The sequence below is a fragment of the Hydra viridissima genome, unplaced genomic scaffold, assembly GCF_058129835.1.
Source record: "Hydra viridissima isolate aposymbiotic clone 2 unplaced genomic scaffold, HvirCarnegie_v1 scaffold_11, whole genome shotgun sequence".
Lineage (NCBI taxonomy): Eukaryota > Metazoa > Cnidaria > Hydrozoa > Anthoathecata > Hydridae > Hydra > Hydra viridissima.
This window is the reverse complement of record NW_028324310.1, coordinates 11,529,082-11,552,137: the sequence shown is the minus strand read 5'-3', so window position 1 is coordinate 11,552,137 and position 23,056 is coordinate 11,529,082. Positions and strand designations below refer to the sequence as shown.

At 29.6% G+C, this 23,056-nt stretch overlaps 3 protein-coding genes across 4 annotated transcripts in view; 2 read left to right on the top strand and 1 right to left on the bottom strand.

Annotated features, from left to right (window-relative positions):
* LOC145191037 (uncharacterized) overlaps positions 1–23,056 on the bottom strand; it is a 258,530-nt gene that overhangs the window by 159,869 nt on the left and 75,605 nt on the right. The window lies entirely within an intron of this gene.
* Positions 401–8,074, top strand: LOC149882182 (uncharacterized). Of its 2 annotated transcripts, none has more exons than XM_090066558.1 (4): positions 401–561; positions 4,486–4,525; positions 5,689–5,998; positions 6,565–8,074. In XM_090066558.1, the coding sequence occupies exons 1-4, from the start codon at positions 520–522 to the stop codon at positions 6,584–6,586; spliced, it is 414 nt and encodes a 137-aa protein (XP_089922684.1). In that variant the 5' UTR covers positions 401–519; the 3' UTR covers positions 6,587–8,074. The 2 variants fall into 2 exon arrangements, with proteins under 2 accessions (XP_089922684.1, XP_089922683.1); XM_090066557.1 differs by lacking the exon at positions 6,565–8,074 and adding an exon at positions 6,093–6,388.
* LOC149882181 (uncharacterized) overlaps positions 6,565–23,056 on the top strand; it is a 56,154-nt gene continuing 39,662 nt past the window's right edge. The window contains exons 1-8 of the mRNA XM_090066548.1: positions 6,565–6,627; positions 10,898–11,002; positions 11,199–11,517; positions 12,743–12,915; positions 13,025–13,147; positions 14,604–14,732; positions 17,169–17,235; positions 22,137–22,299. Of these exons, the coding sequence (XP_089922674.1) occupies positions 11,498–11,517; positions 12,743–12,915; positions 13,025–13,147; positions 14,604–14,732; positions 17,169–17,235; positions 22,137–22,299 (675 nt within the window). The 5' untranslated portion in view covers positions 6,565–6,627; positions 10,898–11,002; positions 11,199–11,497. The remainder of the gene's footprint in view (positions 6,628–10,897; positions 11,003–11,198; positions 11,518–12,742; positions 12,916–13,024; positions 13,148–14,603; positions 14,733–17,168; positions 17,236–22,136; positions 22,300–23,056) is intronic.

The following is a 23,056-nucleotide window of genomic DNA, read 5'->3' as shown; positions in this document are numbered from 1 at the left end:
TAGGCGTCTTTTAGAACACGAGATTGGTCTTTAGGTATAATACTAAATGTTTTTAGTCTCGTCAATATCTTTTACAGATATTTCTAGTCTTAAATTTTTTTTTTGAATTATTTCAAGCAAACGTCTTATTTTTTGAAGTAAGCGTGCTAGAAATTTTTTGCTTTATTAATATTGAGAAAGATTTAACGACAGTGTCAAATATGATTAACATGTGTATTTGACTGCACGTTACAAATGTTTTGGTTTTTTTTAGAAAATCTATCGTTGAAGCTTCACTCATGATTTAAGATAATTTTTCACATGAATAAAGCATTGTTCCTTTATGAGTTACATAAAAATTGAAATAAATATTTGATGCCATTAACGTTAACGCACCAAGGCGAGTCAATTCATTACATTTAAGCAAGCTTATAAATTTACGTTTCAGCAATCAAATTAGGAAATTTTGCGTTAAATCAGAAAAGAACTGTTTTTTATTAACTGCATGCCTTAAGTTAAAACTTGTTTTTGTTTGGGAAAATGTTTATGATGAAAGATGTTGTTCTACTTTGGAAAGTGATGGTAACTTATCAATTTTTAAAAGTAATTAAGTTTCTAACTTCGCGCAGCACTATTGCCAACTTAAGAAAAATTATATATCTGAAAAGAAAAGAAAAACTCGCGTTGAGTTTTTCTATTCTACATAGGCTCGTCGTCATCCAGACCAACGACTAATTAAAAAAAAAATTTGATTCAATCATTGGTTTGGAGGACGAATATTGTGAGTTTTTATCTTTTGAGTGAATTTACTTTTCAAAAGTGAAAAAAGTTGTTTCAAGTAAGGGGCTGCGCATCATTTCAGTTCCGTATTGTTATCATTCCAATATGATAGTGGGAAAAAAAAAGTGTCTTCGGAATGATTACGACAAAAAATCGGTAAAAAAATATCATTCGGTATTGTAGTTATTTTAAATTTCGGTATATACCGGAACTCTCGTTAATCCGATGACTTTTTTTTTTTCGCTATTATATTGGAATGATAACGATACAGAAATGAAACGATACGCAGACCTTTAGTTTCAAGTTTCAAAACCCTGCTTATTTTGAATTAGAAGAGGAAAAGACCTGTATATAAAAAATAAATAATTATAGATCTACTTTTTACCGAAATAGTTAAAGACAGTTGCTAAACTCTCTATTATTACGATTAAGAGAAAAAGTGTATGCATGAAGTAAATACGCTAGAAAAGTTTTAAATTCAGGTACCCCTCCCTTTCTTTTGTAAATTTTAAAATTTTACCAAGAATCCGATTTAAAGAACTTATGTTAGTGTTCTTTTATAATAAAGTGAACGAAAAAGGTAAAGAATATAGCAGTTTTCTATCTTTTACTTCACAAAGTTAAGCACAAGGTTAATGCAAAAGCAGCACGAATATACTTTAACAAACACTGGCTATAAATAGTAACTTTTAAAATGATATTGTTTTAACCATTTTCCTCAACGAATCCTTTTGATAAGTAGATGGGATAAATGTGAACCTTCTTGTCCCTTTTTATTGTATCTTCACATTATTATAGTTAATTACAATTATTGCACATTTCTTTGCTTAGTTTGTTTCATAGATTATCAGTGTCCTTCCACCTAGGACAAAAAGTTCTATAGAACTTCTATAAACGTTTGAAATATATAGCCTATAGAAATTCTATAGAAATTCTGTAGAACGTCTATAGAATCTCTATTAATTTCTATAGAACTTGCTATAAAACTTTTTTTTTATATTAACATGTAAAAAAAAAAAGTTCTTTAGAAATTTCTATAGAAATTAGCAGAGGTTTAATAGAAATTCTATAGAATCCTATAGAATTTCTATAAGCCATATGTTTCAAAAATTTATAGAAGTTCTATAGAACTTTTTTTCCTCGGCAACCATGATTGTATATTGACCGTCTAACTGATCATAGTAAAACGTGTTCCATTATCGCTTAAAATCATTTAAAATTCACTGATGCTTCAAAGCCACACAGTTCCTTATATAGACAGAAAAATCCGAAAAATTTAATTTAAAATTGATTAAATGATATTATTGATATGATTAAATGATATACAGTACTGTGAATAAGTTTTAGCCCACTCATTAAAACTTGTTTTTTTTTTTAACAGATTTTGAATAATAGCTTCCGATTATTTTTTTATATAAAATAATGTCTAACTTCAAACAATACTAAACACTATTTTAACAAACAAAAGCAGTATTTATCAAAATTTTACATAGATTTTTGTATTTAGATATCTAACGTGTTTATTTTTATTATATGCTGATCTAAACCCAATTTGTATCAGCTCGTTTGTTTTTAGTTTACTCTTGCATTTTTGTTTATTTATTGTTGTAAAGGCTTCATATATTAGATGATAGTACAGTTTACAAAGATATTTCATAGATACTGTGTGTTTAATATTATTTTTTGTTTTTTTAAGAGCGAAACTTCTTCTAATTTACGTTTTTTTTCTCTTTTTTTTCTTTTGTATTATTATCTTTATTGTTATTTAAGTAACAAAGTGGGTAAAGTTCCATTATTGGAACGTAAAAAAATTATCGTGCTTCACGAAGAAGGTTATTCTCAACGACAAATTGTCCAAAAAACAAAATATTCAAGAACAGCCATTAGAGAAGTTATAAAAAAATTTAAAAACACGGGGTCTCTTGAGGATAAAATTCGAAGTTGAAGACCTCCAAAGCTTGGAAAACATGACACAAAGTATTTAAAAAATGTGTCACTGCAAAAACGGAAAAAAACCTCTAGTGAACTAGCCCAAAACATTCAGGCTGCGACTGGAACAAATGTTTCCTCATCTTGCATTTGACGGCATTTGCTAAAAGCTGGGTTAAGAGGATGTGTTGCAGTTCGAAAGCCTTTACTACGTCGTGGCAATAAAGAAAAAAGACTTAAATATGCAAAACAGCATAATAATTGGGCGCAAGGAATGTTAAACCGTGTACTACACACAGATGAATCAAAATTTGAATTGTTCGGTAGCAGAAGATGACAGTATGTAAGAAGAAGGGTAGGAGAGGCTTATCGCCCTGATTGTCTACATCCAACAATCAAGCATGGAGAAGGTTCTGTTTTAGTTTGGGGTTGTATTTCATCATCTAGAGTAGGTGATTTAATCAGAATTGGTGGCAAACTGACAGGAGAACAGTATAAAGAAATTTTAAGACATCATGCAATACCATATGGAATGAGACTAATTGGTAATAATTTCATTCTACAGCAAGACAATGATTCCAAACATTGTTCCCGAATGGCCAAAAAATATTTACAGGACATGTGTGAGGAGGGAGTTCTCGAAGTAATAAACTGGCCTCCTCAAAGTCCAGATTTGAACATTATTGAACATGTTTGGGATTATTTGGATAAAAAAAAGGCTGAATATAACCCCAAAAATGTCGAAGAATGTTTTCGAATATTAAAAAGAGAGTGGGACAATATTCCACAAAATTTCATTACAAATTTATATGAATCAATTCCCAGGAGTTTCGCTTCTGTGATCAACGCAAAAGGCGGACATACGAAGTATTAATTGTTCTTTCTATTTGTATCATATTATATGAAATTATTTCTAGATATTTTTGTTTATAGTATATGTGTCTATAAACCTGATTTATTTTTACTTCATAAGTCCTTTATATTTTTACGATAAAATCAAAAACAATTATAAACTTATGGTGGGCTAAAACTTATTTACAGTACTATATTAGATAAATGATATTAAATGAAATATATCCTTATTATATATACTTAAAATTATATATTTACTAAATATAGTGCACTCAATATTACATTCATTATACTTCAGCTAGGTTCTAGATAAACATGAATATGAAAATTACGGTCTCCAGCTCTTAAAATAAAATTTAACCTGTGTATATTACTATTTGATTGCCGAGCCTAAGTAGATAAAATCTTCTTATTTCAACCTTTGACAAAAAAATGTTGAAACTAGAAGATGTAAAATGAAGAAATTTCCGTTTTTATTTTAGTTAAGATAACAAAAGCAACATAAAATTGTTTTAAAATTATTTGTGCATTGCACGTGCGTTTATTATAATAATTTTTTTTTTGAGATAATTGGAAAATTATACTTCAGAGTCATAGTTAGCCTGTCACATTGAAGGATAATTGACATTACATGTTTAGACTAAGAATTGTTTTAAAATTAATCTTTATGTAAAATCTTTAAATATTACAAAAAATCATTTTATTTTGAAACAATATGAACTTTATTAAAATAAAAACATAAACAGAGAAAGTTCAAATGCTTTCTGCTTTTTTTGCACCTAGAGCTAACCCATTTTATTAAGCATTATCTCAAAAAAAAATCAAAATCTAAAAAATGATGATGGCATTTGTATTGACTCTTTTCTTTTTACATCATTCAACATCTTTGTCAAAAGTTGTTTAAATAAAACTTCTGTTATTATTGTATAACGATTTCTTATTTAGATGGTTACTTTGATGGCAGTTGGAAGTGAATCATTTTACTGTAAGTAAAACAAAATTTACTAAACTCATTTTTTGTAATGACGTAATCGTTTTTAAAATCATAATTGGAAAATTGCATTCCGGAACAACAATTGTTAATAACTGTTACACGAAACAAAAATAGTAACAGAGCAAACAAACAAATGAAATTTTTACTTGTATGATACACCAATGCAAATATAAGAATGCATTATGGACTTTAAGTTTTCAGATAAAAGAACAGTCAAGTTTATGCTACAAATAATTTTTATGGAGATTTCATGCCTTTATGTTTCGCCTTGGCTGGAAAATAATCCTGATTGGCGTTTAACAACAAAATATTTGAAACGATTATTTACCCACAATTCCATATGGTTGCTCAAAAAAAATTGATCTTTTGTTGTTTCTTTTATTTGTTCACGCAGGTTTTTGAACTTCTTTTAAAATCACACACACTCTTTCCTTTCTTCATCAACCTGTGAAAGTAACCTTCAAAATGACGAGAAAAGCTGCAAAAGAATATAATTTGAGCTGTATTACTTTTTCCTTTCTTCCACTGAGAGGAGTACTAGATTCAAACTGCTGAATAAAGTTCAGTTAGTTGAATTTTAAAATAAAGTTTTAGATATTGTTAAATTTAATTTATATTTTTCATAAAGTTTTCAATACCAACAAAAACATATTCATATATCTTTCATATATAAATATGTTTTTGTTAACATGGCGCAAGTGAGTGAGGGTAAATTTTCGGAAAATCAAATTACTTAAAAAAAGTACTTTTTTTTTTATCAAAATCTTAATAAAAACCACCTTCTGTATAACATTATTTATAATTTAAACAGACTCGAAGAGGTTTATCGCTCCACTTTTAACGAAAATAAATTCATATTTGGTGTTGATTTAATATCTCCCACTTCCGGCATCGCCATCCCTGAGACATTTGAGCTTGCTAAGCTTTCTTTAAATATCGTTTTAAAAAGAAACGCTGCATTACATAAAACAACAAAATAATGGAATGAGGCAATAAGTTATTTATTTTTACTCTCTACGTTATATTGAGTGATAGCTTAATGCAAAACAAATTTAAGCTATATGAATGGATTTAAAACTAACTTCTATGTCATAAAAAAATTGAAATAAGATGAAAATTTTCATATATACTTTTAAGTTTTACTCTTTTTTTAGATCCAAATGGATTAGTTCGTGAATATTATAAAAACTTGGTTTTTGGCATTAACGTTCTAAAATATGGTTATAATTACCCGCATAGACCTGATTCTTACCTGTTGATTCAAACGTTTAATGCTTCAATTAACCATGGGAGATTTTCTGGTCAAAGAATTCGTGGTTGGTTTATTGCTCCACAGACTGGGCAATATACATTTTTTAGTTCTTGTGATGATGTTTGCGAGTTTTATATCAGTAAAGATAATGATCCTGCCAATAAGAGCTTGGTTATTTATCAAAACCAGTCTACAAACAATCAGTGGGACAAGTAATTCATTTTCTTAACAATAAAATCGTTTATTTACTGATTTGTTTAAAAACTAATTCCATTTTTTTTGACTCATTTTTAAATGTTAAATTAGATACCCTTCACAGAATTCGAGTCTGGTATATTTGGAAGCAAGTAAGAGCTACTACATTGAGGCTCTATTGCTTTCTACGAAGTTATAGAAACCAACAAAAGTATTAGACAAGTATTACTTATTCCACCTGCAAATTTTCTCAAAATTTCATTTCAGTTCAAATCTTTAAAGATAACTTTAAAATAAATGTTGAAAAATGTCTATTACTATTTTCTACGTTTTTTTTTGATTTGTGCTGTATTTGCGTTCAGTGATTAAGTTTTGGAATAGTTTAAAAGGAATAGAAGTGTAAAGGCATGGGGATGCCTACTAGTTCAGTCAATGATCAAGTATTATCAACTGTGGCATAACTAACAATATTGTAAAGTCTAAATTGTTTTCAAGTTAAAGGGATGAGAAAAATCTCTCTCAGTATGTCCCTGGGTATTATTAAAGCTGTCAATAATATTATTAACGCTTTTAATTTTTTTAGCCTATTTCTACCTCTACTTTAATGGAAAAAAGTGATGGAGCAGGCAAGTACTACCTTTATTAGGTAAACTGTAACAAACTCTTGAAGCTTTAAATATTAGAGGAATATTTTTTTACTAGAGTTGCTTTTTCACTTTGACACTTTCTTTATGGAACTAAAATTGGATTATTATACTTGTTCTTGTAATCAGTGTTTTCATAAGCAAATTCGTCTTGCACATTACTAGAAATCTGCTTACTTGATTTTTCACTCTCTCTGCAGCATTAAGATTGATGAGTTGTCAAAAGAGGTGCAGTGTTGGCTGCAATATAGTCTATATCAGTTTTTTACTGTTCATTGCTTTCGCTTTTGTAATCAAAGTCGTAAAAAACCGTACTTTATAGGCTAGTCAATTACCACAAAAATCAGAATACGAAGTTTGACGTTTGAAGCAGTGAGATTTTAATGGTCTCTATTTAATCATTACAGCGTATAAGCATTAAGAGTAAATGTGTCAGCTCTTTTCTGTGGTTTAAACCGTTAACAACAACAGCAAAAAAATAAACTATAAAAATAAAACTTGTTAACAAAAGTTTCTTGAAAAAAACACCGTCTTGAGAATAATATCTGCTTTTGAACAGTAAGGAAAAACATTTTCCAAGCAAAACTTCGGAAAGAAAGGCGAGCCATTCAAAAAAGAGACAGTCGGACAATAACACATATTGCGAAAGGAAATCATCAAACTACAGCTCTTAAAATTATAACAGAAGTCAATCACCTTCTTGAAAATGCAGTGTCTACCAAGACTGTGCCCTATGAGTTACATATATACTGTTTTATACAGTTACTGTTTTCACCAAAGAGCTGCAATAAAAAATATCTTTGCTTCGTAATTGGAGCTATTGGTAATTGGAAGAATGCTATTTTCTCTGATAAATCATCCCTTGTATTATTTTCTATAACCGGCCTTGTATACGCGTGGAGACAACAAAAAGACGCGTATAATCCAGATTGCTTCCTTCCGAATATTAGTCATTGAGGAGTGATGATTTGGACGGTAATATGTAGGAGTATTCTGGGGAAGGTGACTAAACCATCTAGCCACCACAGTCTTTTGACCTTAATCTAATTGAACATTTATTTTTCTTTTTAAAAATCAAGAAGACAACTTTCACCTTCGGCACTAAATCAACTAAGAGGTATTTTATTTAAAAAGTGGACAAAATTTCCCTCGGAAAGAATTCAACACTTCTTCAAGAGCATATCTAGAAGAATTAAAGCTGTATATCCTACCAATGGTGGACAAACTACCCTATTAAAAAAGATTTGTTGAAACTTTTCATGTGTTCTTATATTGTCAAACTCCTGTATTTGTTTGTTTTCATCAACTTTTACATCCTTTGCTCATGTTTGTTTAAAAATTTAACGCTATTGTATTTGAAATTATAATAAAAAAGTTTTCATTTTCTTTAATTCTGAACCTTTTGTACAATATTTATTTATATTGCATTTATTTCAGAGTTCAAAAACATGCGGCTCAAATAGAACACTTTTTCTTTGAATTCATTTTCAGCAGTTGTTTCTAAATATGCAATTAGCTGTAACTCTAGTAAAATAAAAAAACTTAATTGATTTAAATCGCGATCAATTGAATTGATAGTTTGTAAATAAACCAGGATTAGTAAGACAAGCTGTCATTGGATCAAACTTTGAGCAGACTAATTTTAAGTTCATAGTGATTAGTGATCGACCGGAACAGAGATTTTGCCGGAACCGGAGTCAAACCGGTAATAGATTCTAAATAGGCACCGCCGATTCGATTCGTAAAATCCGCCAAAAGCCAATCCGACTTATTTTGCGGATTAAAACAGTCAGTTCGTAAAAATTTTTCGGATTAATAATCTGAAAACTAATTTACGAACCACTTGCAAATTTTTTTTTGCGGATTCACTTTGCTGTTCGGATAATTAATCCGAAAAATTTTTACGAACCACTAGCGGATTTTTTTTTTGCGGGTTCTCTTTGCTGTTCGGATTATTAATCCGAAAACTTTTCACGAATCAATTTAACTTTAATTCGCATAGCGAATTATACGAATCGCGTTCTGTTCGCGTCACCATTAAATGGTTTGGTTCAAAGAAATTACATTTTTATTATATGTGCGTCCTATAAATAGTGGATTTCTTTTTTATTTTCAATCAGTCCTATATGGAAATCTTAACCTACAACAATTCGTTCAACAGATCAAGTCTACTATTCTTCACTTACATTTATTACGGTAAGCCATTATCATCTTATTTTGATTTAAAGTTAAGAATATTTCAAGCTAAATTTTTGCGGTTTTTTTTTTTTTTTTTTGTGGATTAAATTCCTTTGCAGATTCCTTCAATCAGTGGATTGGTCCTATAAAATTTATATGGTTATGTTTCTTCTACTTAAATATCAATAGAAATAAAAATAGGGATAAAAACTAGTTTGAAAAGTTGTTACGTTCATTTCAACAATTAAGGCAAATAACCTTTAAATAATTAGTTCTTTTATTGAAAGCTTTATGCATGCCTCAAAAATATCATTTTTTATTAAGAAAAATATAAAGGAAAAACTCAAATAATCTGATTTATTCCATTTTTATGTTATTTCATTTTTTTCTCCTTTTCAGTTGCCTAAGCTATCTAATATTTGAGAATTCTTCAACAAGGTGGAGGAAAACAAGGCAAAATGTAAGGCCTGTGTCAAGCCAAAAACCAAGGTGTCATTAGAGCTTGCTCACTAATTCAATGAAGATCTAAACAAAAGATTCGAAGGGGAGCTGATGAATATTGAATTCTATATTCCTCATTTTTTAAATCCAAACAGGAAGAGCATGTGCTTTGTGGATGAGGGGGGAAAATTTGAAGTAGTCAAAACTGCAGGAAAGAAAGCTATGGAAGAACTGTCAAAATATCAAATTTTGGCTAGCCAAAGCACTCCTTCCCCTTCAATGTTGGATGATGAAGATGATGACAACTTTGATTTCACTGAACAGCTGAGGAAGAAAGTGTTTGCTGCAGGTTACATTAATCCTGGAGGTGAAACAAGCACCAAGAAAGCTATTTCTGCTGAAATTGAGGGGTATTTGAATTCAAAACCAGTTCCAGCAAATAAAAATGTACCGGAATTCTGGAAACAAAACCAGCATACTTATCCAATAATGTCAAGACTGGCCAGAAAAAACCTCTCTATACCTGCTGCATCATCAACATCTGAAAGAGTTATCTCAACACACAGGGAATATATAAAGCTCTAGAAGAACCAATCTTTCAATCTCAAAGGTTGAGATGTTGGTATATATGAAAGAAAACACTAACAACTCAGTAAAATTCAAGACATTGTGTGGCCAGAAAATGAATTTGGAAAATGATTAACTTTCTGTGTGATTTTGACTTTTTTTATTTCTTAACAAGGAAATCATTTTGTTTCATTGTATATTTGAATATTATAAATAAATAAAAATGAATCTTATTTCAAAAGCATTTTTTATTCTGAATCCGTATAAACCCGTAAAAATAATATCGGTTCGGATTCTAATTCGAAAAGTATTTTTCGAATTGCAATCCGATCCGAAAGTATCGAATCGGATTGCAATCCGAAAAAATAATCCGAAAAAATTTTAACGAATTTTTTTTCGATACATTATTTTCGGATCAAATCAATCCGTAAGTAATTTGAACCGTTCAGCATAGATAACTCGGTGCACAATTCACAAACCGATAAACAGTAACGAATCGGCGGTCTCTACAAAAACTTGGTGAAGCACCTTAAACATTAGCATGGTCCGCTTTTTCCCAAACACTAACCAAAAATGATTTTATAAATCCAATTTTGAAGAATCACATTTTATTTTGTGTTCTCACAATTTGGTTGTGATTTTGAATCTAGAACCATTTACATTACTTATAGTTACAACAGTTATTGAAAAAAGTTCTCTGTGCACCAACAATCCAACTTCCTACAGAAAGATCTTTACTACCACTGCTCATTCAAACCTGTTCTAAAATATTAATACCAACAAAAGCAGCTTTAAAACTCAGAATGGAATATGAGAGAAAATCGTCTTCTGACAGTGATTCTTATTTCCATCCATTTTGAAAAAAAACGAATATACAGAGTTTTAATGTGGTTTTAACAAAGCAATGTAATCAAATTTAAAGTTCAAAAGTTTTCTCATTCTGTAATGAAAAATAAAAGAATTTTATCTTAATTCAGTACTATGAAATCAAGATTATCAAATGTGTTGCCGGTTGTTATGTTACAAAACCGTTGCACAAAAGTGAAATAATTAAATGAATACTTTACTTTTTATTTTTTGCTTTAGCTGCATGCCTTTCCGTGAACTGTGATGAAAATAAAAACGAGAAATGCATTTTTGAAAATGGTAATTATGCAATCTGCACTTGCCTTCACAATTTCACTTGTCGGAGTAAGTTTAACTTATTAGGATTATTATTGCTGCTAACATGGTGCTATTTTCTAAAATACTTTTGAAAAAACAGTCAATCTTCAAAAATGAGTCTTTTTAAAAACTCATTTTTGGAGGTTAACTGTTTTCAATTTTGTTTAAAAGATAAAAAGATATAAAGTTAAATAGTCATTATTCTTCGCAACTTTTGTTTTAGACAATAATGGGTTACTTCATGAAGTTTATGATACTGCAACTTTAAGACCTCTAAGTGCTTTAAGAAGCAGTAAGATCTTTCCAAATAATCCAACTTCCCCACCAGCAATCATTCGAACATTTAATGAAACTATAAGCTATGCAGAATATTATGGTGAAAGAATTCGCGGGTGGTTTCATGCACCATTAACTGGAAATTATACCTTCAACAGCGCTTGCGATGATTTCTGTGAACTATATCTAAGTAGAGATAATGACCCATCTAACTTAAACCTCATTATAGTACAAAATATAGGTACTATGGCCTATCAATGGAATATGTAAATAAATTAGTTTTTAATTTATACTATTTTTAAAAAGTAGCATAATAAATTGGTTCAATAAACATGGCCTAAATATCTTAAACATTTAAAGTATATCATTTTGAATTCAACTAAATAGTATTATCAAAATTCATGTTCTGAATTCATAACTTCCCAAAGTTTTACTAACTTGAACATCATAAAACTTTATGTAAAGTTTTATGATTTGAACATCATAAAACTTTACATAAAGTAATTATGATGTTCAAATTAGTAAATTTAAACATCATTAAGCTTTGGCAACATGGTCTAAAATACCTTGAGTCAATTATTGGTGAATCTTAAACTTCAAACTATTTGCGTCATTAGGTAGTTAAAAGTTAATTTAAATTTTGATTTGTTTGATTACTTAAAATTTTGATTTAAATTATTAGTTGCATATTTTGTTACAAAAATATTCAAAAGTTCAAAGGAAGTATTTTTGAACATTCTAAAGGAAATATGTTTAAATTAACTGTATAAAGCGAAATCCCTTCTTTAGTTTTCGTAAAACAATGAATACCTAGCCTAATTTCGTAAAGTAATGAAAACCTAGCCTAACCCTAATACCTAACCTTTTATTGTACTATTTTTACTCAATCCTGATTCGATGGTAATCTGGCTTTTGATTGAAATAATAAAAAAAAAGAAGCAATTTTAAGGAAAAGGAATTTTTTTCAGCGTTTTATTTCAATAAAAATCAAAACAAATAAATGCACCTTTAAGATTATGATCCAATTAAATTGATGTTTGCTTGTATCTTTCAAAAGGTTTAAATATTATGTCCATATTTTTACAATAATTGCAAAATTAAGTCACTATAAGCATATTCCAATAAATATAGTTAACTAGAAAATACAGTTTATCTCTTCTTTGTAAAGCCTGAAGTTTAAGTATAAAATACACAAGTTTCATTTCGAAATTTATTCATTCAAGCAATCTCTTACAATTTCACTTATTGCTACTCTTCTACATGCATATACTTTAATACTGATATAAAGTTTTAATGAACAAAAGAATAACAGTGAACAAAAAAGTACGTGATTGTTTGAGTAAACTTGTTGATTTTTTATTGATGGTGAGTTGGTTTTTGTTAAGATTGCAATCGCTATTGTCCAAAAACTAGTTTCAGCATTTTGATGAAAATGATTACTTTTTTAAATAAAAATTCTTTTTGAGTTAATCCGTTAGTTTCTTTTACCAGTTATCCTGCGCAAACATCAGCAAAAGTTTCAATGAAGGCAAACCACAGTTACTATATTGTAGGCCTTTTGGCGGAATTAGTAGGTAGTGATCATATTTGTATCGGAGTAATACTTCCAAACAAAACACAAGTGCAATCAATTTCATCTGAGTTATTAAGTCCTATCAGGCTTGGTGAGTGATTCAATTTTTAATGTCAACCTTTTTGGTTACTTGATTTCTAACGAGTAAATGCCATATGTAATCTTGTAAGTAAATTTATTTAGTGTGCTTTCTTATTTAGAAGTTTCATGCCCTAACAACAATTGTGAAACGTCTAAAAATGAAGTATGTGTTTATGAAAATGGAACTATTGCTATTTGTACCTGTCAAAACGGCTATAAGTTAGAAGGCAGTATGTGCACAGGCAAGAGATATTCCTTACATACTACGTTTTTTTCCTGTTAAGTCTTACAAATTTTTTTTTTAGGTTAAGTATCTTAGAGAAAATATATAGGCAAAGTTCAACACCTTTTGTTAATATAAAACAAATTTCAACTGAGTTACTTTTAAATTTTTTTCTACGAACTATGATAAAATGTCATAAAATTTCACAAGAGTTCTACTTTTACACACAATAATTAAATCTGCAGCAAGTATTCTTTTTAAAGATTTTAAAAATTAGTCCGAACTTTGGATAACTATGCTGTGTTGATACAATTCGTTTATTTACTAATTTTTTTTGGTCTGTATTGCGTGGCAGGTCTTAAAAAGATTGTTTTCTCATACTTCTTATTCTCTTTACTCTCATGTTAGGCTGTAGGATCTGGTGTTGCAGGTTCACAGGTTTGGAGAGTTGGAGGGTTGGGTGTAGATACCTCAAGCTTTTTTTTGCGCATCAATCAATCTACTTTAATTCTACTTCTCATGTACTTTTTTATGCTTGATATCTTCTGCTATATCTATTTATAATGTTCCTTTCCAGTACAATAAAAGACACGATAATCTTAAGAAGACGAAAGAAAATCAACTACTTAAATATTGCAGAATAATGATAAATATTGCAGAATAACGATAAAAATGCAAATTCAGTGAGGTGCCGGAATTGTGCTTTGGAATGATATTGATAAAAAACTATTGGCTCTTTATAATGATAAATAAATTTGAAATCAAGTCTCCAAGACGCCATCTTCACTGGATGGAATAAGGCTGGAATATAAATTGCTGGAGTGATAAGTCAAAGCTTATGCTGTTTAGGCTTGTTAGAATGACCTAATCTTGATTTTCAAGTAGTCAGAGATCAAATCCATTAAGAAGAAATTAGCTTTATGTAACTGCTGAATTTTTATACTTCCTGCAGTTAACCAAAGTTAAGGATGAGTTATGGTCTATACTGCACCAAACATGATATTATTGGTTTGATTTACTGTATAATCTGCATTCTCGATTAAGATGCATTCAAGGAAATCTATCACTATGTCATTATTCCACATAGAAGACCAAATTTCTATTAATGAGATAGTAACTGTTAGCATGCTACAAAATTAGCCTAAAGATTATTTCAATCAAAAGATGTTTGTAATTCAGTTTCAAAAAATCCAGTTTTTAGTTGCATCAAATGTGTTTGGAATTATCTTGATAAAAAGTTTAAATGAAAAAATAAAGTCTTTTGTTTTGTGCTAATAGAATATTGATTGATTATTGATTAACATTGGGGTACCATTTTAATTTAAATTCTTCTACCTATTCTGAAAGCCACTATTTTAACACTTCATTTATTTTTGTTATATCTGAGCTGATAAAACTTTATCTGAAAAAGCTCTGATTGTAAGTCTTCATAAAACTTTATTCTTTTAAGTTATTGAATTTACATTTTTGATCAGATATTGATGAATGCGCAGATGGGTCTGATCAGTGTTTGTCAAATAAAAGTAGTTGCTTTAATACAGGAGGAAGCTATATATGCTGTAATGAATGCTGGACAGTAAGTGCTGATGGTCAAGAGTGTATTGGTATGTTAGTTTGTAAAGTTTTAAACTTCTATATTAATTTTTTGGAGTATCCACATAAAGGGTGGTCCTTTGTGAAATATTTAAAACTCAAGTTCATAACCCAGCTGAAATTTGAGTAATTATCTTTAAAATCATTTAACTTTTTTTTAAATTGATCATGACTTTTATGTCTCTTTCAAGAGTATGCCCTTCAAAATTAGAATAGTAGAGCGAAGTCAGGAGGTTTGATGGTAAATGAAAGTGTCTTTTTTTAAAAAAAAATCTTATACTTCTATTTAACTATGGTATTAAAAGTGTTTTTACTTTTTATGAAATGAAAAATTATTCAGTAAATAAAAAGAAAAAAAATTCTGTCAATAGATAATATAAATTAGTTAATTGTAATCAAATTACTCAAACTGACATTGGGTGAATATTAAATGAAAAAGAAATTAAGAAAGGTAAAGACCAGTTAAACTTCTTATGTCAAGAATAAAAAAACTTTTCATATTTATGAAAAAAGGTGAAACATCAATCTCAAGTAAATATCTCTTTTAAAATACGCAAACATCTTTAAATTTTGAACTTTAAATTTCTATAAAAATGTTAAAGATAAAGTTTTGAATTTTGGTAACTTCTTATGACTTTTCACTCCCTAGTAGAATTGATATTCTTAAAATACTACCAAACAATTCTAAAAAGTCTGCAATCCTTTAATGCTCTCCAAGCAAGGTTAAAAAGAAATGTAAATAAATCTGAAAATGCATTTTAGGTAAGATCAAAACACTTTTGGTAAAAAAAGGGTTTGAAGTAATTTAAGGTAATTATATTCTCAAGAATCTAATGAAAATGGAGAGCTAGCATTTCGACTTGAGTAAAAACAAATGCAGCTAAATGCTAGGCAAACCAAGAAGATTTTACTACATTTTTGAAGAGGTTATTTTAGATTGGTTGTACAGATTTAAATAACCAAAAGTTTTAGGGACAAAAAACACTTAGATAAACACAAGCTTGAGGGACTATGGTTTTTGGATAGCCAGGAAGGGCCAAAGTACTTCAGTTTGAGATCAGAAGACAAATAGTTCTGTAAGAAGGTGGATTCATATTGATATTATATGAAAATTCAAAATGTATAACTATGTTTTGATGCAACTCCAAGCGACACTGTTTTTAAAAAAAAGTCACTTCTTAGGATTGAAAGAGTGTTTTTAAGCAACAAATCATTAAATCACAATAATCTTTTCTCCCAACAAAAACCTCTCTTCACAAAAGTTTTCTATTTATATCGTATACTTTTACAAAAGATCCTCCAACATAAAAAACCACCAACACATATTTACAATAATTTGGTTTTCACTGGTAAAAACTATTTATATTATTAAACTTTCTTTCACTTTCCCAACGGAGTTATAGAGTGGTAGATAAAAAACATTTTCCACTAGTCTGTACGCATTAAATGACTAAACTTAAAATAATTCACTTCTGTGAATTTAAGACCAAAGAGAAAAGATTAGGATCTGATAATCTGTTATTCAAGCAGTTCAAATAAGTTTAAAGACTTTAAATATGAATATGAAAAACAATTGCTCCTTTAAATCTCTTGGATAAAAATGTCTTTGTAAAGAATGAAGCAGGCTTACAGATTTTTTGTTTTCTTTTCTTTGTTTTCTTGCAGGAAACACAATGTCACAGCTTTAAATGTTTTTTCCCTAAAATAAAGCCTTCCCCTCCCAGTTTCATACTTTCAATAATCACTCTGAAATAGCTGCTGAAATGATGCAATGGAGGAAGCAGAACCAATTATTAACTGAGGCCAAAACAAGGTTAACATTTAGAGTTCCAAGTGGGAGAAAAAGTTTGATTACAAATTCAAATATGTCAGAAAATCTAACTTTTTTCAGCAAACTGGAATTGCATAAATGGTGAACTAAGATAATAAAAGGGAAATTATTTTTCATTTCAAAATGCTAAACTTTAACTTCTTATGCTGATGGTAAATTTAAAGATACCTTAAAATGCTAAATTTATTATTTTTTATTTTCTTTGCAGTACCTGTTGGGTCACACTTATCATTTAGATTATGATATTTGAAAACCTAAAAAATTATCCAACTTTTAGAAAACTTTTTAATATTCGCTTAAAGATTTTCTTCTCTTTTTCTTGTAAATATTGTTTTACCTAAAAAAAAAGGTAAAAAAACCTGATGACATACTTTTTAAAAATAAAATTATTGATAACAAAAGTTTTTAACAGTATTTATATTTTAGTTGCCTATGAACTCACTCAAAAAAGTTTGGTTAAGTTTTAACGTTTGCTCCAACTTTAGCTGGGTATATAGTTGAGTATTTAAAATTTCTCAGAACCACTCCCCCTAATGCACATGCGCACATGAATAAATTTTGAATATTAAAACAAGTTCATTTAAAAGAGGGTTAATTCTTTAAATATTTTAAATAGAAGTCACTGATAATCTGCCATATTGCAAAACTCAATTGGCCATAAGTTACGAAGGTTCAATGAACAGGTAAGTGATATGCTTTTAAGTAAGTTTACGTTTTTTTGCTTGTTTACATATTATTTTTTGTCTATTTTCATCAAAAAGATAAAAGATTCAAAGCAATATTTGTGTTTTCATTTTTTTGTTTATTTGATCACTTTTTTTAAGCTTACACAGAACAGTTATTTGTGACTAAGCTAGTAAAAAAAGATTCATATTTACTTCTTGGAAGAACATTTGTTGTTTTTCAAGCTGCAACTATAATCAGATTTTATTTCTGGTATAATTTATAAACTTGTTATGAAATAATTTCTTAAAATAAGTGTAAAACTTAATTACAGTTCCTGTTGTTTTATTGATAAAGAGCTTCAATACAATACATGTATAAAATTTGGAAGAATATTTTTTCAAAAATGGTTTATTGAAGAAAAAAAGTTGATCTTAAACTCTAACATATTTGTGGAATATTTGAGGAAGACATAAGAGAAAAATAAGATTAAAAACTTTGTTCTTGTAATCGTTGTTTTTCAAATAAAACAGTTTTAAGAAAAGATTTTTCTTAAAGTTAATGACAAAAATTAAGCTAAATTTATTATAAACATTTTTTACATGCTTCTTCCTCTATTAAATTCAATACGGATGTCATTTTAGTAGGTAAATGTAATTTAATCTTCCCAATATAATCATATTCCTTGCCATAAAATGAATATTTGAATATGCTAAACGATGTTGTCTCTAAATAATTAGATGAAGATGAAACATTTTGGAGCATTATTTATTTTGAAACATTTTTTTTCCATTGATTGTGAATGATTTCTGAATAAAATCTTGTCATTTTTGAGGAAAATATTGCAAATACATTACTTTTTCTCCGGCCAACATTAGTTAAACGAGTTCAACTCTTAGAACCCAGAATTTAGTCAAAATAAAAAATATTCGAACAAAATTGTTTTAACAAAATTTGTCTTAATCTAAAATGTGTTAAAGTAACTTCTAATTTTAACTATTTTCAAACAATCGGACAACGACTGCAACAATTTAGTCAATTGCTGCGAGATCTATGAATATAATTACTTTAAAAATATATCTGGCGGTACAAAAATGTTTAACATGTTCTTAGTTTCTCGTAATTTCTCGTAAAAAAAGACAATGGCTCGTAGTTTCTTATAGAAAAAGAGATTGGCTCGATATTTTGCATCCACTAAAGTTTACAATATAAAATTGAGATTTACAAGTTTATCTGCGGGCCAGAAGATTGTTATAAGCGCTAGAGCTAATTGCACCAGAATTAACAGTTCTGGTAAATTTTTAAAAAGTAAATGAAGTTAGAGCTTTAACCAAACGGAGATTTTGTTGGCAGCGAAGCCAACAAAGTTTAATGGGACCTCGGTTGCCGTTGGCTGAATACAACGAACAAAAGTAATAGGTGAAATTTAGAATCTAAAGTTTAAAATTTATTTTCTGATTCTTCTCAGAAAAATTGCTTAATTAGTATACGATGCTTTAACAGCGAAAGATAAAAAAGTTATAATAAAGTTGAGCTTGTGTTATTAGCAGCATTTTTTATAGATGCCCACACTGCATGCGAGCTATTTACAAAGAAAAAATTTGGTGACGGAGAGAAAGTTCAGCTGTTTTTGGTTAACATAAAACGATAGGCTAATCTTTCTAATTTATCAGAAGAGTCTGTGTGCTTTATTATCATCTTGAGCCTTTTTTCAATAGTTTTATCATCATAATTTTGAGCCTTGATGGATTGATATTATGTTACCCAAAGTAAGAGATGCGTTGAACCGTGTAGATGTGATAGACAGCGATGTTTTAAGCGCTAAAAACATGCTACAAAAACTACTCTAATGTGTTACAACTGCAAAGTTTTGAACCATATTGAAAAGAAGTTTTCACTTGCAAGGACCTTGTCTCTGAAGAAGATCTTTTGATATTTTAAATGTGGTAATAAAGTGCACAATACAACGAAATTTTTCAAAGTTGCATAGAAACGAGCGCAAGAGCGAGGAATCTTTGCTACCTTACTCCTGAACAACGGTGGAATAAACACATTTTCTAATATTCATTAAAAAGTTGATAGTATATTAGCGACAGTATAATAGACACGGGATGTTTAAAGACAATCTTAAATCAAAATTTCCTCACTAAAAATCAATGCAAATTTTCCAAATGTGCTAACGTTTGAAGGAAAGGTTCATCATTGTAATGGATTAGCGGTCGTGACATAAGTCTGACACGGTGAGTTAATCTTGAAGTTGGTGGCATTACAGTACGTGATGAGTTATTGTAATGTAATTTCAACCGTTCGGAGTTGATATAATGCTTAGAATGATTTCCATTAATTTAGTAGGAGGAGATTTCATATCTCCATTGCAAAAAATGAAGTTTGGGTCGAGTTATTGTGGGACAACGGTATTGAACAAGTATCGTCAAACAAAACTAAAATAAAAAAAAAGACCATGAAGCAGTTTTTGATAGTGTTGAATGAAAAATCAAATGGAAATGGAGAGATGGCGAATCTCCCATTCGGTCGTTTAATAAACTTGCACTGTACAGGATACCAATTTGCGCTTAAGCAGAATAGAAAGCAAACTATAGGATTGGATCGATCAAAAATGGTTATCAGAATATGATAAAAACAAAATAGGTTCGCCCAGGGATCAAATTTCCTTAATGACTGTTATTTAAAAGAAACAATAATAACAAAGTCTGACAAGCTCTGAGATATATAATTGAAATACAGAATTGTGTGCTTGTCAAATTGCGCAAGGCTTATCTCCAATTAAAAAATGATAAATCTATTTAGCCATTCCAAACTGTGTATTTCAAAACGAAAGGTATAATCTGAAACAAATTGCTTTCAGATTAAATATTGCGCCAATCAACAAGAATCAGTTTTGATTGTCATTATTTATCAAAGTGGTCCAGAGGGAATGGAGTTAATTTAATTTCTTAAAAGTCAACCAGAAGATTGGTGTATTCAATTTTTTTAACAATCGAAAGGTCATTTACAGGTCTATGATAGGCTAAAAATGATTTCTAGTTTCTTATAGGGAAGATTCGTTAGATTGACGAAGGTCGGTTTGACGAAGGTTCTTAATAAGAATGTAAAGTGTGTACTTCAAAAAGTCTATGTTGAGGTGGAAAGTTGCGAGCTTGCTGGTGATGATTAGGCTGTGCCTGATGATGAAGAAAAAGTGTGGTTAATGCAAGTTTTTTAGTAATTGGTACTCAAATTGGAATACTAAATTTATGGGACTGATATGGATCCCAACCTTTGATCGAAACGCGATCAAATAATGGAATCCATGTTAGCCCATAAGTTTAGCACAAGGGGAAGAAATGAGATATGGATGTTAAAAAAAGCACGGAGAGATTAACCATGGTCATACATGTCATGCATTTTGGTACTGAAAAGTTTAATTGATTGCGGACCTTCAAAATACGGATTATTGTGACAGTAAAATGCTCATACTGATGTGTTGCCGTAGTTTGAATACTCCGTCTTATTTTTGAGCGAAGATAACTGTCTGAGATGTTGACAGACAATGAGCTGACGCTCAAAAACAAAGATAAGGAGGTTCCTTGACTTAAAGGGGGAAGGCTGGGGGAGGGGGCAGGTGCAAATTAGATTTCGAGTCGCTCATTATCCTAAAGGAAATGAAATTGTGAAACTACCGTACTACCGTACCATTGCACGATTAAGAGAATAACAGAACGATTTAAAATATCAAAATCGGAAGCGGTATAATGGTGTAATGTTTCAGCCCACAAAAATGTTGTAAGCCCGATGGGCAAATGGAGCTATCCAATATGTTGGATTATTCAGCTATCCAAAAGGTGGTAGAGCATTAAGAAGAGAGAACCCTCACGGAAAAAAAATAACATGAACGAAAGATTTAGATTTGGCGACAAAGTCTGATTGAAATCACCAAATGCTATGTGCCATGCCAAGTGGCAGCCTGCAACAATAACTCGCGGTGCATCAAACCAAATAGTAGATAAGAACAACATTCAGCGGCATATGAATATTAGACCTCCATATGATACTCAGTCATGCGTTATCCCCGACGTTAAAGTAGAAACGAGTTCTAACACTTGTCAAGAGAACGCAGAAAACCATCAAGAGCAAGTTAAATGTGTTTGATGTGTTTGAAACAAATAAAAAAACGTTCAGAAATGAATAAAGACCTAAGAAACTGATATACGTTTGCGAACGAGTGCTTGGTAACAACACATGGCTTTAAAACACTTCGATTGCAATTTGTATGATCCGAAAGGGTCAAGTATGAGCGTATTTCAATTGCTGAAAGAACTATAACATTTTATAACGTTACAAAGTTAATAATTTTAGAAGCTGTTACCTGTATAAAAGTTTTTTATAAAGGTTTTTTAGGGATATTTATTGGAAAGCCATCTAGTATAAAAGAACTTGTAAATTTGTTTATATAGAAGTTTTATTGCCATTTGATCGTTGTGTTTGTTGCGAGAAAACAGTTGCTGTCGAAATACAATCCAATAATCATATAATTATCATATAGTTCTTAAAGCAAATTGTATTTTCAATGTCATCTTCTTTTATCGTATAAAAGATGACATGAAACTTTTTAAAGACCAGTTACTCCAAATCAGATTTTACTTTGAGAGCTTAATGAATTAAAAGGACAAAAACTCTCAGGTTTTTTTTTTTAGGAATATTTAAATCAAAATTTTTTGTCTTTAATTGGGCTAACTAGTTCTGCAATATTCTGTTTTATAAATATTCTCAAAGTTTTATTTTGCTTCCAGCAAAAACCTTGGCATACTTTTGTATATCTTTTAAATCCTACATTTATAACAAGATATTTCTGATGCAATTTAATTATTTTTTGCAAGTTTCATTTCCAATGCTTAAAATGTACTTTTCCAATTGTTTTTAGAAGTTTGTTGGTTTTGACATTGCAAGTCTTTTACACCAATCTGTCAAGTCAAAATGCTCACAATGTCACCTTTGAATATTTTCTTCCACCTTTTACTTTGCTATCATCAGAAAGTTCTCCTTTGGGATTTATAAGAAACAAATTAAACAGACAGAAATACACGGTAAGTTTTACAAAGGTTATTTAACATAGTCTTAACTTTGTCATCATGGTTTCCACTCAAGCGGGTATAACAACAAAATGGAAAAACCTTTATTTTAAACAAGAGCACCACCGTTTTAAAGCTTTGTAATATCATTTGATGGTATGGGGTGACACTACACAGTTGTTTTATCTTTAAAATAAGTACTATGTAAACATAAGATTTAGAAGTTTGATAGCATCTCAACATAACCCTTTTTTTAGACATTCGAAATAGTTTGTTTATATGTAAAGTCTAAAATTTACAAGCAAAAAATTTGTATCAGATTAAAGAACAATGAACCTCTAAGAAAAAATCTTTGAAAAGTTTGTGAAGTCTCAAATCACAATTCTGTAACATTTTTGTAACTTTTAATTTAATCAGAGCGTGAAAAAGTTGCTTTTTGTCCTCTGTAAGCAATATAATCATAAATATGTAAAAGATCATAATCATAATATGTGAAAACAAAAATTTTGAAGAAACTATTAGGTTTCAATTTTATTTTATTTTTTTTCTCAATAGCTAAATAAACTTTAGATATTAAAATGCTTCAACATTATGATAGTAACGGCATGGTAAAATGAAGTAATCAATTATTAGCATTTTAACTACAAATCGATTTGGGTTTCTACTTATTTTGGAATATCTTGTATCTGTAATGTTGCTTGTTTGAAAAGTAATTGTTAGACAAGACAGATTAGTTGATCAGGAAGGTAGATATTTTTAGCAACGGTGAAGG

Excerpts from the sequence above, each read along its gene's own strand:
- LOC149882182 (XM_090066557.1), top strand. The coding sequence starts at position 520 with ATGTTTATGATGAAAGATGTTGTTCTACTTTGGAAAGTGATG. Across the intron at positions 562-4,485 it reads TTCTACTTTGGAAAGTGATG|ATGGTTACTTTGATGGCAGT; the intron begins GTAACTTATCAA and ends TTTCTTATTTAG. Across the intron at positions 4,526-5,688 it reads TGGAAGTGAATCATTTTACT|ATCCAAATGGATTAGTTCGT; the intron begins GTAAGTAAAACA and ends CTCTTTTTTTAG.